This window comes from Lepisosteus platostomus, chromosome 4 (assembly GCF_059453375.1).
Source record: "Lepisosteus platostomus isolate fLepPlt1 chromosome 4, fLepPlt1.hap1, whole genome shotgun sequence".
Taxonomy (NCBI): Eukaryota; Metazoa; Chordata; class Actinopteri; order Semionotiformes; family Lepisosteidae; genus Lepisosteus; species Lepisosteus platostomus.
Window position 1 is genome coordinate 48,295,837 of NC_142614.1, and position 15,408 is coordinate 48,311,244.

The 15,408-nt window shown below is 36.0% G+C and overlaps 1 protein-coding gene and 1 long non-coding RNA gene across 3 annotated transcripts; both read left to right on the plus strand.

Moving 5' to 3' along the window:
* LOC148673340 (uncharacterized) lies at positions 1–5,838 on the plus strand. The gene is made up of 3 exons (XR_015936002.1): positions 1–183; positions 2,795–2,912; positions 3,465–5,838. It is a non-coding gene; the product is annotated as an uncharacterized LOC148673340 (long non-coding RNA).
* Positions 5,839–7,638: 1,800 nt separating this feature from the next.
* On the plus strand, positions 7,639–15,399 carry LOC148673341 (uncharacterized). 2 transcript variants are annotated; one of them, XM_088629703.1, is made up of 5 exons: positions 7,639–7,881; positions 10,014–10,171; positions 11,312–11,459; positions 12,616–12,748; positions 14,110–15,399. In XM_088629703.1, exons 1-5 carry the CDS (start codon positions 7,830–7,832, stop codon positions 14,366–14,368), a joined length of 750 nt encoding a protein of 249 aa, XP_088485829.1. In that variant the 5' UTR covers positions 7,639–7,829; the 3' UTR covers positions 14,369–15,399. The 2 variants fall into 2 exon arrangements, with proteins under 2 accessions (XP_088485829.1, XP_088485830.1); XM_088629704.1 differs by having other exon boundaries at positions 10,014–10,102.
* The last annotated feature ends 9 nt before the right edge of the window (positions 15,400–15,408 follow it).

Genomic DNA, 15,408 nt, shown 5'->3' on the forward strand with positions numbered 1-15,408 from the left:
TCACACCTGTCATAAGGGTAATGTGATGGGCGTGGCTAACATTCTTTAAATGTGATATCTGGTTTTACATGTAGGCATTTCCCTCCACACAAGCCTGAGTGTCAGCGTGTCACAGAGACAGAATGGACCTGAAGATTGCTGTACTTCTCTTGGCCTTTTTTGTAGGCATTATGACAACTAAAGGTAAGTGGGGAAAAAATGATTCACTCCTCTCTTTCTGTCCTTGCAATAATTATTGTGGATGTATGATCTATACCACACATTTCCCAAAAACAGAATGTTTGCAATTTGTAAAATCCCAAAAGAGGGCAATATTTTTAAGTTCAGGGGTGTCTGCTTAGACTGCTGCTGTCTTTATGTGTGTGTCAGAGAGCTCAGGTTCCTAAAACCTAAAAAATAACACATTTTAGTAAGCTATACCTAATTCTGCAAATGTAAAGCAATACAATACTGTAGTGGTGTAACACTTCAGAATTACCCACAGTAATAGAAACAAGTGACAAACTACAACAGAGTGTGCCTCCAGACTCCTGGAGACTCACAGGTCACAGATTGTTCTACAGAACACCTTATTAGTCACACCACATGTAAAGCGATATGATATAGTGACTGCTAATACATTTTATGCAGCTGATATATTGGTTTTACACTAGAACTCTCTAAATTACGGAATGGTTAAGAAAAAATAAAGGGACAAGATACATTTAAAGATTAACATTAGTTTCTAAAAGCAGATGAGTACAACAATGGAGAGAGCTGAATGGAATTCAGATGTAGAAAGCAATGTCCAAAATATAAGGGACTTCTCAAAATACATATCTTGCTTACTTCACATGACTATTCATTATTGTCCTTTGTTGGCTGCGGCAATCTAGAATTTGAAAAACAGGCTTGGAAAACATCTAAAAAAATTTAGAAGCTAGATATTTTGTAGTTATTTGAGGACTTTGGGTGGTCAACAAGCCTGGCTAAGTGAATCTTGCACATAAGTTCTATAAAGTTGGATATTACATACAACAGCGCTGTAAAACACGATTTACTAGGTGACATGAAACTGAATCATGTAATGTCAAACAGGAATTCTAATATAGTTGTACTAATTTTAGTAACATTTTGCATCTGTTTGAACCAGTTGTATATTTACAGTTAAAGTTGTATATTTGTTAACATCAACACTTTCTAGCTTCATGGACACCTGAAGATTGCAGAGCACACTAATAGGATGAGTAATGGAAGTTCTGTTTTTTTAAGTGATTGTGACCCCGGCAGAGTATGAAGTAATTTGAAAACTCAAACCCTACTCCAGCAACTTAATTAATTTATATATAAATCATTGTAAGTTTACTGTATATCAAGAGTCTCTAATAGGAGGAAGAGCCAATGGCTGCATGGTTATCTATGGCGTTTCCTAAATCTGCTCCATGGTACAGTCTGTCAGGGGATGGTTTTCAATACCAGTTTGGTTCCTGACAAAATAGGGAGGAACCCTTTGAACCCTTTGAACTTTCCCAGCTCTAGAGGATGAGATAACAAAGTATGCCACATTCTGCCACCTCTAGATGTGGTTTAAAATTGGGGACCCATGATCTTTAATCTTGAAATTGACAATCTCTTACCTGAATATCGAGCAAGGACACGCAGTGACAGACATACTGCCATTCTCTGACCAGTTTTGACCTTTTGACCTTGACAGGCAGCACATTTGGCCTGCTGGTTCCATGGATTTGGAAACAGAAAGAATTTAGAGTAAAACTTTGTTCAAACAGTCATCTATAACTAAGTGTATTGCTCCAATATGAGCATTATTTACCTGGTTGGATTCAGTATTTCATTTCTTTTGCTCAGTTATTGTTTATTTTTGCATTTACTTTTACATAGTTGCCTAATTTGTAAATCACTATGAATAAGGGTGTCTGATAAGCCAATCAATAACAATAATAATTGTTGTAAAATTAGTATTTTTCATTTTGACGAGATTGAAAAATAAAATAGGTTAAAAAGTAACTGATCCTCTGTAAATGCAGTCTCTTCAGTTTGTTATCCCTAGTTTTCCTTAGTTTATCTTATTGTCTGTCACTGATGTGTTTTTGCTTTTGACTCATATTTTGCTCCTTAATTTTAAGTCTTTTCACTTATTAAAAGGTTTTATCATTTACTGTACCATCAAACTACATCTGTGCTTCAACCGCAGTGTGGTTAAGAGAACATGTTCACATAAAATCTCCACATTCTACAAAAAAGCACATACCCTGCCAGCTCCAAATACCAGACAGCCAACTACTACATGAATATAGCAAACACTCCCCACATAAGCTTTACATTTACTTGCAAAGTTATTGCACTTTTGTACCCCACTCTATACCTATACTGGACACAAATAACACAGTTATGAAAAAAAATGATTTGTCGATTACTACTAATTTTCAGAAGTCTCAGATACCATACAAACACAGTATTAGAGTGAGTGAAACTGAAATGTTTTGCCAAGCAAGTAAAAGATTTTATTATTCTGCTATTTAACGTTCTACAGCCTTTGAAATAAAGGGTACAACAGATGAAGTGACTACTGCAAACATAAAAAGGGTCTTTGTGAAAAACGAATGATATCACCAATTACTGCTGACACTTAAGTTGTCAATGAATATACAATTATCACAAATATTTGTATCACTAATCACAGAGAAACCCTGCAAAAGATTTCAAAGATTGTATACAGATTTGACTTTGAATCCACAGTTTAGGTAATGCCATAGATATTGTGATACAAGCAGTAATATACCACTGTGTATTTCAGGTTACATACAGAGCTGCTGTTCAGAGACAGCATCAAGGATTTCCCGAAAGCTGCTCCCCAGAGCTAAAAAATTTGACTGTCAAGTCAGCGATGGAATATGTGACATTGATGCTGTGATGTAAGTACTGAGTTCTCTAAAAGTTTATTTCTCTTCTGCTGCTTAAAAATGAAAATGAATGTACAGTATAAGCCTTTTCTACTCAATGTATTCATGTTTGCCTGAATTGCTTTCACTTCACAATAATGTATCTGATCGGATTCTACACTTGGGTTAAGAAGAGTCTGTAGGTTCTGAGTTAAGGTTGCTCGCATTACAAACTGCTGTTACAACTAGTAACAAGCCACGTGTTGCTTCTTGAGAAATGTGTTGCTGGCTTTCACGAGCTGCCTCAGAATACAGAGTATAGATAAAATAAGTTATTTTACAATATTTAAAGATCCTCTCCAATCAAACTTCCATGCATCCCAAAACATCCAAAAGGCAAGGAAAATGAAAAAATAAAAAGAATCCTCGTTCTCCTGAGGTCTCAAATGAATTAGAATGTCGTCATGTTTGTAATGAGTTGTAAATTTCACATTTAAAAATGTCTTTTGATTTTTTTTCTACTAAAATGATTTGAATAGAAACCCTGTATTGATTTTAAGTTCAATCTATTTTTGCCTGCAACAGATTGCACATCAAAAGCAAGAAATTATGTGCCAGCCCTGGGGACACATCGGTGATGGAATGGCTCAAGAAAAGAAAAGCAGGGAAAGGAAACTGTGAGAAAATTATGAAAAGGCATCTGAAGCAGGGGTAGTTAAAAAAAAGACCTACACACACCATCTTTTCTTCAGCATCAAGAAACTCGCCCACCTGTTCTTTGGATTCCCACTGACTGGTACCACTCTGCACTGCTGTCTGTCATATGGGTTCACACTCTGCAAGGCACTGTTTCCTCTAGGTAAAGAAAATGTGACATGAAACAGATTCAGAATTTCCATCTTCCACAATGTACATACTGTGTTTATTTTTCTACGTGTAATAATGAAGATACTGTATGTTCACTTCAGAACAGGAAAGGTGTTCCTTCTGAAATGGGTGAGGAGTGTTAAACACAAATGGCACAGTGGAGTCTGCATGAATATTGACTCAATTGTAAGACACCACTGTAGGCTAATGTGTCATGAAGGGCAGGAAAAATGTGCCAATTCAACATATTTGCAACCTTCGAGAAAATGACAATGTATTTTTCTTGCACATTTAAAAGGCATTTTTAACTTGATTTTCCAAATTTCATTTTGTATTAGAAATGTGTTGTATTTGGGGTTTTGTTTTCAGGTTACGTTTTCGCAGTGTTGAAATACACATGCTGTCATGTATATCTACAGAAAATGCTTTTTAACAGCAACGTCAGGTACCCTAGTGTTGTACTGCCTTTATGTAGCTGATGCCGTTATCTGGAGTATTGCATGATCAACACCAGCTATTATCTAATATGAGAAAACAACTACATAGTAGAACAGTGTTCTACTATTTTTTTTTTCAAATCTTTTAGGTGTTTAATATTCCAGTTAGGCGGTCTGTTCTGTCAGAGCTGCTTTGACTGCTGTAGAACCTCTAACCTTGCAGAATCTGATATGAGGACTTTTTTTTGGAAGTGAAAAATCACACAACCACACATCACATCCAGCACAGAGGAGCTGGTGTGTGAGGTTCAGGGTAGCCACCTGCATTTCGAAACAGGAGTGTTTCCCAAAGTGAGGGATCACTCTGGCGAATGCAGAACACCAGACTGCTGCTGGAAGCGGTGCTAGCAGACCAAAGGGTGACATTCTCCCCTCTCAACCTGAATTTCTAAAACCAGACCAGTCATTCAGATGACACATTAAACTGAGGGCCCGACTACTTGTTAATTTAATATCCAATGAAATTGTCAACTTTAGAGGAAAAAGTAAAAGTTTAATCCCTGCAGAAACGAGAAGAAAAGAAACACAATGTTTTGGCTGTGGAGCCTTCTTCAGGTGTGGGGAAACAACAACAAAACATTGTTTCTTTTCTTCAAGGAATAAACCTATTACTTGTTCCTTTGCAGCCTACACATGCTGACGCTGCTCCCTACTTGAACTACATTATTGGCTTTAGCATAGGTGGGTATCCTGCAGCATTCTGGCTGAATTCCTCACTGGACAATCCGGTCTCCCTAATTAAATTTCCCTTTAATCAACTGTTTAAGTAATTTCTCATTTTTCCATTTGATCAGATACATTAATTGCATTCTGCTAGTGCTTCTGGACAGTTAGAGTTGCTCATAGCATTTGGGATCTCAATTTGATTCAATACTGGGGCAGCATTTATGTGTGAAGTTCGCATGTTCTGTCTGCATCCACATCAGGATTCTCTGGGTGCTGCAGTTTCCTCCCACCTCCCACATGCAGTGAAAGTTTGATGGGCTTTGTCACTAGGGTATACCCCCAGAGACAGAGAGAAGGGAGGGGAGGAGAAGGGAAAATGTTATATTTATATTTAGGAAAAATTTAATTCCACAAAAAACAAGGATATTCCCTTGCGGCATCTTCTGAATGGCTTTCTGAGTTTTGGATTTTCTGTCATTCTCTGTATTCTAATACAGAATATGTGTATATGTTTAAAATATACATATTACTGTATATGTTAAAAAGCTCATCTGTAATGCTTGATCATATCTGTATACTGTATGTAGTTCACTGTATCTGCCATAAGGTCAAGCTAGACTTCTGATTAGAATTTCTGATTTTTGAAAAATGTATCAACTATATCAGTTCCAACCATTAAACTACAAACATTCAGAATGTAGTAAATTGCTCCTTGCTTTATTATTTTGAATTACCATTAGACCTTGTAAATTGTTGTAATCTCTGATCAATCGTGTCTCAAACAATACCCAGCTTCTTTTTCACATATATAGAATTGAAACTGTAGCAAGATACATTATATTGTATATTGCATTTATTGGAATATTAATGGACGTTATTAATGAATGTATCTAATTTTCCCAACTTAAATAAAGCCAGATAAATGGAAATGATCTCGGTATATTTGGAAATACAGTTGTTTTTAAAGTACTATGCATTGAAATGCATGGAAACCATTTGGAGGTGTAGGACATTAGGAAATTGACATTCAATTGTAGCTTTAAGCTACAAAGTACATTAGTAAATAAGAATATAAAGTAACCCAATGCAAATTCCTAGGAACTTTAAGTTGTGTAATTGATAAACTGGAATTGAATTATATACTGAGAAGCATCAGAAATGCAACAAATGCTATTGGTTCAAATACTCAATTTTTATATTTGCAATGCCTTTCAGAATAGTTTAAGCTAAATTTAACATAAAAAAACATTGCACTGTGGTGAAAAGAAATTATGCAAGTTTTTTTATTGTATTAATTTAATAAAGTATTAAATGAAAAAGACAATCAACAAAATACACATATTTTCCTGAGGTTTAGAAATAGCAGCAGGTTCTTTTTACAAAATAACTATAACATTAAATAATTCCATTTCCAGGCCTGTAAATTTGCTAAATTGTCACTGATTATTTTCATTTTTAAAACTTTACCCAACTTTTCCTTACTGGATTGGAAATATTAATGAAAGTAAAACTAAACAATTCTAAACAATCTGCCATATTGTAAAAAATTATATAATGTTTAGCAAGTTATTTCAGGCACATACTAAACAACATAAAGAAAATATAAGATTGTGGGGCTTCAGGTAAAGACCCAATTAGAACATTTAATTTGTCATCAAGCTGGCAACTTATGAAAAAAACTGCATATTTCAGAGGACACTGAGTAGTATAAATAACAAACAACAACTCATAGCAGTTAATGACCCTACCCTACCAACTTTATCTGAATCATGTGGAGAAAGGTCACCAAACATCAAACAAAAAAAATCCTATTTACCTTTAGTAGAATCATTTTGAAACTGCTGACTGAAAAATTCTAAAAATAGAGGAAGTTAAAAAGTCTGATAAAAGCAACTTGAATTAAACGAATCAATTAGCCGCAGTGATAAAGATCTTGTTACGACGCAGCGCTGACCTGAGACGGGTAGATTAATCCAGTCTCTAGGTCCAGGTGACAGCAAGCAGTTAGACGAGGCAGAAGATGCATTGAGCTGACAAACAGAGCAGAGAGGAGTGTGTGCTTTACAGTTCGTCAACAGATGTGCAGCATGCTGAATTCGTTAGGAAATTCAGGTTTGAGTTCAGGTCCTGGCCCAAAGTCGGAATTGAAGGGTCGGGCGGTTTCAGCCAGACTGCTGGATCAGCACAAAGAGGAGAGAACGTGCTAAAAGCACATTGAGACTCTCAGAGCAGTAACTCAATGACAGAGCCCCAGACTGAGGACAGGACAGCGCTCAAGTATCTCAAAGGAAGCAACAGAGCACAACAGCTCCAGTGATGCAGAGAATGCCATAACTAAAAAATAATTTATGTGGTCTATCATATCATGTTGCAGATTGTTCTGTATGGATTTGTGTGACAGAATCCATGTTACACAACCTGTGGAGGGATTGCCGGTCATTTTGCCAGTCAGTATAGAATAGGATGAAATCTAGAGACGACTGTCTTACCCATTGGAAGAATGGGGATTCAGTCCAAAATTTGGTTGTACCAGTAACATTCTTAAGTCTCCTGAAATACCCAACAAACTGGAAAATAAAGTTTGTTGTTAGAGGCTGTGTACAGTTGAATTGCAAAGAGTGGCATTGGTCAAACTTTACAATTAGCTCCCAGCCTTTGTTTATGGACTACAAAATGCAAATACTAAGAAACCACAGCACAGATCAGGTGCTTTTCACCTAGCAACAAAGTGAAACAGTGAAAGGAGAAAATGCATTCTAAGACTTCCATGTCTAAGTGCCACTTGGAAAGACTGAACTGACAAAACGTCCTTAAGACTGGAAGAGTGTTCAATTGTGTGCAAATCAACATATTTTTGATTGTACGAAAAAGTAAATAAAAAGAAGGAAAAAGAAGTTGATGATAAACACAATCTTCAGGAATGCTGAGGGAATCCAGAAAGAAAGTAACCTTCCTTGACAAGCCATCAATTTGTAAGTATTCAGCTTATTGGAAATTGAGCTTCTATATTTGATTAAGTAAATCTAATTTAAAACTGTCAATTTTTTGTATTTTCACACTGCAATAAACTGCTGGTAGCAAGGACAAAGGGGATATAGATTTCTGTATTCTAGCATAAAGACATCAGTTGTTTAAAGAAAAACAATAAAGATATTCAATTACTTGCAAATATATCAATTTTTAAGATAGTAAAATCCAGTACTATTATCCATGAGTTAAGAGGAACAAATATGATCTAAATACACTATAATTACTAGTTTAATAACCTTTACTTCACTGGATAGTCAGATTCAAAATGTCTTTTACAAGTGGGACCCAGTCATTAAAGGAAGCAGCAAATAAAGTCTGTGAACAATTCCTATCATAACTAAGCATATAGAACACTCAAATAGACAAAAAAAAACATTCCTGAAAAAAAGTATATGTGCACATCTGTGCCAGGAAATTAAAAATGTTCCTAATGTAGTTACAAAATATTATTCCAGCTTTGCTTGTAAATCATTCCCAGAGAATTGGCAAAGAAGCTGTTTTTTTGTCTTTTGTGTACTTAAAGATCCCAAATTTAAAATGATGGTGAGATTGTAAACTAAGTCTCCACAGGCAATTATATCTTTCTCAATGTTGGAACCAACCATTTAATGTTCTTCAGCTTTGCAGCAAAAATGATTTCATTTTCTTCTATCCAGTTCATCATAGAAATAAACAAAGCACAAGATGAAGCTGACAAGCAACAAAATTGCAATTCCATACAATCATTTTATGACTCCATGAAGACTTGCGTGGCAACATATATTGCTTGATTCAGTTTATTAATGGAATAAACTTAGAAAATACCCACAGTTAACACACACGATTAACCTTTAGTGCCTCCTAATTGAGTGCATCTACCTTGTGCCTTGACATACAATAAGTTGTCCAACAAAGTTACCAGATCTGTAACACGTAATGGTCTGTGGTTGGAAATGCTGTCAAACACTACAACCCAGGTCATTCCACAAGAGTTCAGCTGGGTTTAGATGGTTAAGGTCAATCCACCACTTGAACAACGAGTGAAAAGAATACATTTCTAACACCGGTTGTGTTAGAAAATTAGCTGTCTGTGTCTGCCAGGCTGCACTAACAGTGGAGAAAGAACAAGAACTGGTTGCGTATTAATTCTGTAAAGCGCTTTGAGAAGCCACCTTTAGGTGCTATATAAAATAAAGTTTATTATTTTTTATATAAAAATTATTATACACACCAAGGGTATGCCGAATACATCATGCAAATCCATATAAATACAACAAATAATGAGCGTGACAAAAAATAAGTTTTACATTATTAAAATGAATAATATAAAACATTGAACTACAATTTTACAGTTATTTAGCAATGTAATCTTCAGGAAAATGTGAGGAGAGAAAGAATTTGAGTGAGATGAGATGGGTAAAAATTAGGCCAGGTGTCTGTGTGTCCCCATCCTGTGATGCAATGGTGTACTGTCCAGCGTGTATCCTGCTTTGTGCCTGTTGCTTGCTGGCTCCCCCACAGCCCTGAGTCAGATGAAGCACTAACAAAGAGGATAGATGGATGGGATGGGCATTGTGGAGGAAAATATGCATGAGAATTTGAATAGAGCCTCAAAGATGGTCTGAGAAGCTCTAGCCTCTCGAGCCATGTTTGTTATGACACCACAGTATGAAAAACTACCTACAGAGAAACTGGGGACATGGGAGTAAACCATCCCTTAATTACCTTTATAGGTTTTAGTGTATACAAAAAACATATAAAGGTAACTGAGAAAATTCATCCTAGCCTTTCAAAACAACTTACCACAGAGGCCCACCCCCAAAGTCAAAACCTTGAGAGAGATCAATTGAAATTTAGAGCTGAGGGAAAGTGACATTTCTTTAAGCAGTGAGCTGGGGTCAGTGGAACAATTGACCAAAAGATAAAAAATGAATGCTTGTTCAATAGACCCTAGCAAGAAACCTTGACAAGGATCTTAGGAGAACAGATTAAACTAGTACTACAGTACTACAGGCAAGGTTAAGAGGCAGAAGCAGGTTATTTTTAATCTGATGGAGGAAAACATTTCTTCCCCTGTTTTGTATTTTGTTCTCAGTGGGAAACAGTGCAGATTCCACAACTAGACAGCCTCACTCGAGAGACCCCCAGTCTGTCCTTCCTGAGATTGTCAGACAGCAGTCACAGGTGAATCTCTCTTACAGAAGACTCAGAGACAGAGGAGTTCTGACAACAGAACAAATCAGGAAGATTAAGGTTTGCAAATATTTCAGTTATTCCAGTTAAAAAAGTGAAGGTCCGGTGACAGAGAAATATTGTTTACAGCCTTGGCAGAGCTAATTTGGTGTAGCAGTCCACAATAACCACAGTAAAGAATTGTTCTAGTCAAAGAACATAGGGCATAATCAGAAGCAAAAATCCCTGATTAAGCTGAAAAGGGTGAATGTTGAACCATTAGTGGTTCTGAGCACTTTGTAGATTAACCTGCTCAAAAGAAACATCATTGTTTTTTCTTCACTATATTTCTTCATTTTATTTTTATCCCCAGAATTCCTGTCATTTCACAATTCTATATAACCATAATATAATAATAGCATAGAATACCAACTTCAATAAAACATATTCATTTATATAATAGGTTGTATTGCAAAAATTGCTCATATGATTTATTGTTGTTTTAAAAAATTGACTTTATGATTAGATAGTTATAAGATATGTAGAGGTTTATATTTACTTAGTTGTGAGCTCATGTGCCAAACACTCTGCTTCATGGCTCGTTTCTCACTGAAATACAGCACAAAAACTAAAATATGAACATTTCTTACATATGCAGTACATTAGAGTAGAGGCCATAAAGTATATTGTTTGTATATATAATAATACATTTGTTTATAATATCTATACTCTTTGAATTATATACTGTGTATATAAATACCAGAATTCTACATACACCTTTGACTTCAAGACCATGTTATCAGAAGTTCCAATGTACTTTTTTACTTTGTAAAAGCTGCTCCTTCAATAGAAGAAGAAGAAATTAAAGGCACTAAATAGTTATTTTATTAAAGACACTACTTTAATGTAGGGCAGCAGTGAATAAAAAAAAAACATATTTTCTATTCTATCTGTTTCACCATTTTCCAGTTTATTGCAAGAGAAATAGTCAGTATCCTGGAGCAAAGTATTTTATCATTTTGTGTTGATTTCAGCCCCAAACTGTCAAGTACCATTTTAAATGTGCAAATAGAATCATATGAACTTTAAACAGAGTAGAGTAGAACCTCGTCATACGTTTGATCATTTCATTTTTCATTTGTGTGGTCAGAGTTATTATAAAATGAATCATGGAAACTTCTTTTTTTCCTCTTACGCTTATACCATCTTGAAAACTCTCAGGAGCTGAAGGTTGCAAAGCTCCTTGAGATAATCCAGAATGCTGACATTCCAGTTTTTGACTCATTCTGTGCTGTGCTTGGGGAAATGGGATGCTGGCAGCTTGTGCAAACACTTCAGGCTACAGTCAGAGCGAAACCGCATGCTACAGGTAATAAATACAAATTCAAGCATGAACAAAACTACATGTTTACTCCTTTTTACAGTTGAATTAACTATTAGATGTTGCTGTCTGTTTTAGAAATAAGGAAGTCTATTTAACGCATGAAATTGTACATATCTTAACTGAAACAGCTTTAAAAAAAATAAAAGGAAAATAGAAAATTTTTCTGATTTATTTTTTGCACGCATTTTATTTCTTAGAAGTTGTGGGAGTATGGAACAGAGTACCCATCCATGTTGTTGAAGCAGACACCCAAGCTTCTTTCAAGAAAGTGACTGTATGAGAACCTTATGCCAGTTAGCTACAGTACTAACTACCCATTGGGTTACTTGAGCTGAATGGCTTCTAGTGTGTAATGGTTCTTATGCTACCTCACTTAAAATATTTTTTTGAATTTTTTTTAATATTTGCGACACAAAAATGCAGGAGACTTAAGTTTAATCTTTCGTTTTAATCTCTCTCTCATACGAATTAAAGAAAACACACAAACTTCCACAACATGGCAATTTTCTTTTTTCTTATGCTTTGCTAGAAGCTCTCTACTATTTTTGAGACATACACAAAAATTAAATACGGTATGTAAAAGATGTTTTTTTTTAAACGCAGTAGTAAGTATATTTTCTATATAACTGACAAGCCAATCCAGGTAAGATATGCACTTTATTAGCCCTATACAATTTCTTGCATTAGGAATTTGCCTTTTCGCAAACACCAGCTTGCTCTCCATGAGACACACAGACAGAGACAGGGAGAGAGAAGTCTGGGGTCAGAGTGCAGGGTCAGCCACTGTACAATGCCCCTGGAGCAGTTGGGGTTAAGGGCTTTGCTCAGGAGCCCAGCGGAGTAGGATTCCTCTGCCAGCCACGGGATTTGAACCAGCAACCTCCAGCCACAGAGCCACTGCTCTGTGTAAGACTAGTTGAAAGGAGTTTTGTAATTATTGTTGCAAGTTTATATCTCACAGTTTCAAAGATAAAAGATACAAGAATGGTCAAAAATGGGAAGTAATTTGGTCCATAGACCATTGGGAAGCAAGTATGATCTATGGATTTCATAAAGTCATTTCTTAAAAGCAGCCAGGGTATGGTTTCATATGTGAAGCACACTCTTTTATTAACATCATTTAATGCTATTTTTTTTTCAGTCACATCCGTTAAGAAAAGCAAGACTTCAAAACATGTTGTTTTGTGTCATGAGCAAAACTACAAAGGGGCGAAAGAGGAAAACAAATGTCTGTGCAGAAAAATGCAGTATCTGAGACAAGAATATGAGAAAAGGTTTGTTTTACATCTACATCACATGCAAAAGCCCAGTGAAAAAATACCCATACATATTCAAAGTTATTGTTCTATTTGGTCTTAGTAATGGGCGATTATGGTATATAATCAAGACTTGAGATGTTAACCAGCAAATTGACAATAGCACTGAAATTGCTTAGGTATTTTACCCACATGAGTAGTAAGAAAAATGTCTATTGAGACGTTCTGAGATCATTCCCTTAACCTGGAAAATAAAGTCTAGCCTGGCACAAGGAAAATCACAAAAGAAACAATACACTCCACTCATTATGAAAGGACCTTTGAAAAATAGTTATATGGGAGGCTGGATTAGGTCAGCCCACTGTTGCTCACCATCTGCTCATGCTATACCTGTAGGGTGTTCACAAACAGCAATATCTCACCAAGCATTGGAGCCAAGCACAGCCCTTCAATGATAGGCCACTCTCTGGGAGGCCAGGAATCAGTAATAAGACAGGTGGGGGTCTGCGTTTGATGGTTTTGGGTGGCTTACTACTTGCTACAACTGCCAGCTACATAACAGCATTACAATAATCAAGCCCAGGGACCTCACTTGCTGCCCTTCCTGCAGGCTCATACTGACAAACCAGTATGACAACACATCCTCACAATGCTCGTTTTACAACAGCTTTCTTGTAAGATGAGAACATGATGGTAAAACAGCAGATTCCGTACATGACAGACATGAGCTCCATGAAACATTTCTGAGAGGAGGTAGGACATTGCATGGCACCTAGGATTCAAAGACTAGACACAGGCACATGCTTGTCCAGGCTCCTATGATGGGAAATGGGACAGAATCCCACAGGACTGCATCTGCAAACTGGAACAATGCATGTCACACCTGTGCAGCTTGTAATTTTCCAAATAGCGACCACAAGTGCTGTTATTCTGTAGCTTTTCAGTAGACCTGTTAATGGCAAATTTTAATCAGCATGATGAATGTACTATTGTCATAAGTTGTGTAGTCGGAGTTATTATATAGTCTTTGCTTAAACACTTCAGGCTTGGTGGCCACACATGCTAGTAGCATTTAACTTTAACCTTCAAGTACACCTCTTTCTGTTGACAGATGTGAATCAGCATGATGAATGTACTATTGTCATAAGTTGTGTGGTCGGAGGTATTGTATAAAGAGTCATAACGAAACTACTTTTTTTGCAATGCCAGAGTACTGCACCTGCTACAAAAAAAAAATCCTGAAACTTTAAACCTTACCCCCTTCTTCATGGGTAATTTAAAACTGCAAGATCTGTATGTGACTCACAGTATCCTTGGATCTGTATAACACATGGCTTCTCAAACTGAAGGTTTCTTGGCTTAACCTTTCTTTCCCCCAGGTTATGCAACCTGGAGGGGATGTTGGTTGAGGCACGAGAGGAGAGAAAGCAGGCAGAACGGGAGAGATGTGACAGCCAGCAGAAGAGTGCTGAGCTGAGGAGACTCAACACAGAACTCCAGGCACTCATTGCCAGGCTGCAGTCTTCCTTCGAAGAGCCGGCTGTCATCACCGATGTAGGAAAAATAGACATGGACTGTCTGCCCAGATCCAAAGTGTACACTCATGGAAATCGCGGTCTGGGCTTGTTCTTGGGTTGAAGGTCAGATGATGCTGCCACCATTGTCAGCGTTCAGTCCCATCTACCTCTCATTGGGTGATCAATGTTCTTTGGGGAACAGCCAGTCTAGTCGATGAGAAGAACTCTTTACAAACTCTCTAAAATAGTCTTTAAATATATGACAGTACTAAGACTGCACTCCTGAAATATGAAAAACCTTTCAAATCAAATCAAAGCACTGCACACGATTCATAGAAAAATGGATAGAAAGTTTTTTAAGAACATGACTACAAAAGCAGGTACCAAGGAACGTACAGGTACAAATATTTTAATATTTTTGAAACAACCACAACAGGAAAAAAAATATTCAAAATTATTCAGGAAAAAAAGATAATCATTCAAACTTGGAAGTTTAAATACTCTGAATTCCATTAACATTGAGAATTTTAAAACGTATATACATTTGTATTAAAAAAGATCAAACTTATGTGTGTGTGGCAAGTTACAACCAATATTTGAAGTTTTAAGACAAGTTAATATTGTGTTCATAGAAATCAGTGAGTACATTTTAAAAATTAATTAAAAATTTGGAATGGAAATTAAATGTTTGATTTACAAATTTAATTATACAATGAAAAACGTTATCCAAATATTACAGGTGCGCCATCATATACCATTATAATTTTCTGAAAAGGGGAATCATTGTCATAATTCTATATATATTTTTTGAAGTACATAAAAATGTAACCACTCTTAAATGTATCAAACTTGAATGGCTTCATAAAGTATATACAATATTTGAACAAAACACTGAACCAATTCTAATTCTACACGTTCGTTTAAACGAATATGTGCTGAAAAGATAATGTAATTGTAAAAAAATTGTGATCTACTTTCCAAACAGCAATGTGGTTGAATTGAAGTCATAAGACTTTCAGGTAGCAGCAAAATATTATATTAAAAATTAAAAGTTTATCATGCATTCTTCAAAATGTAAGAAGGTCAATCAAAAAGTAATGCTCTGTTGTTCTGAAAGTGTGAACCAAAGATAATGTTTTAACAAAAACAAAACTGTCTGAA

Excerpts from the sequence above, each read along its gene's own strand:
- LOC148673341 (XM_088629703.1), top strand. The coding sequence starts at position 7,830 with ATGCTGAGGGAATCCAGAAAGAAAGTAACCTTCCTTGACAAGCCATCA. Across the intron at positions 7,882-10,013 it reads CCTTGACAAGCCATCAATTT|TGGGAAACAGTGCAGATTCC; the intron begins GTAAGTATTCAG and ends TTTTGTTCTCAG. Across the intron at positions 12,749-14,109 it reads AGACAAGAATATGAGAAAAG|GTTATGCAACCTGGAGGGGA; the intron begins GTTTGTTTTACA and ends TCTTTCCCCCAG.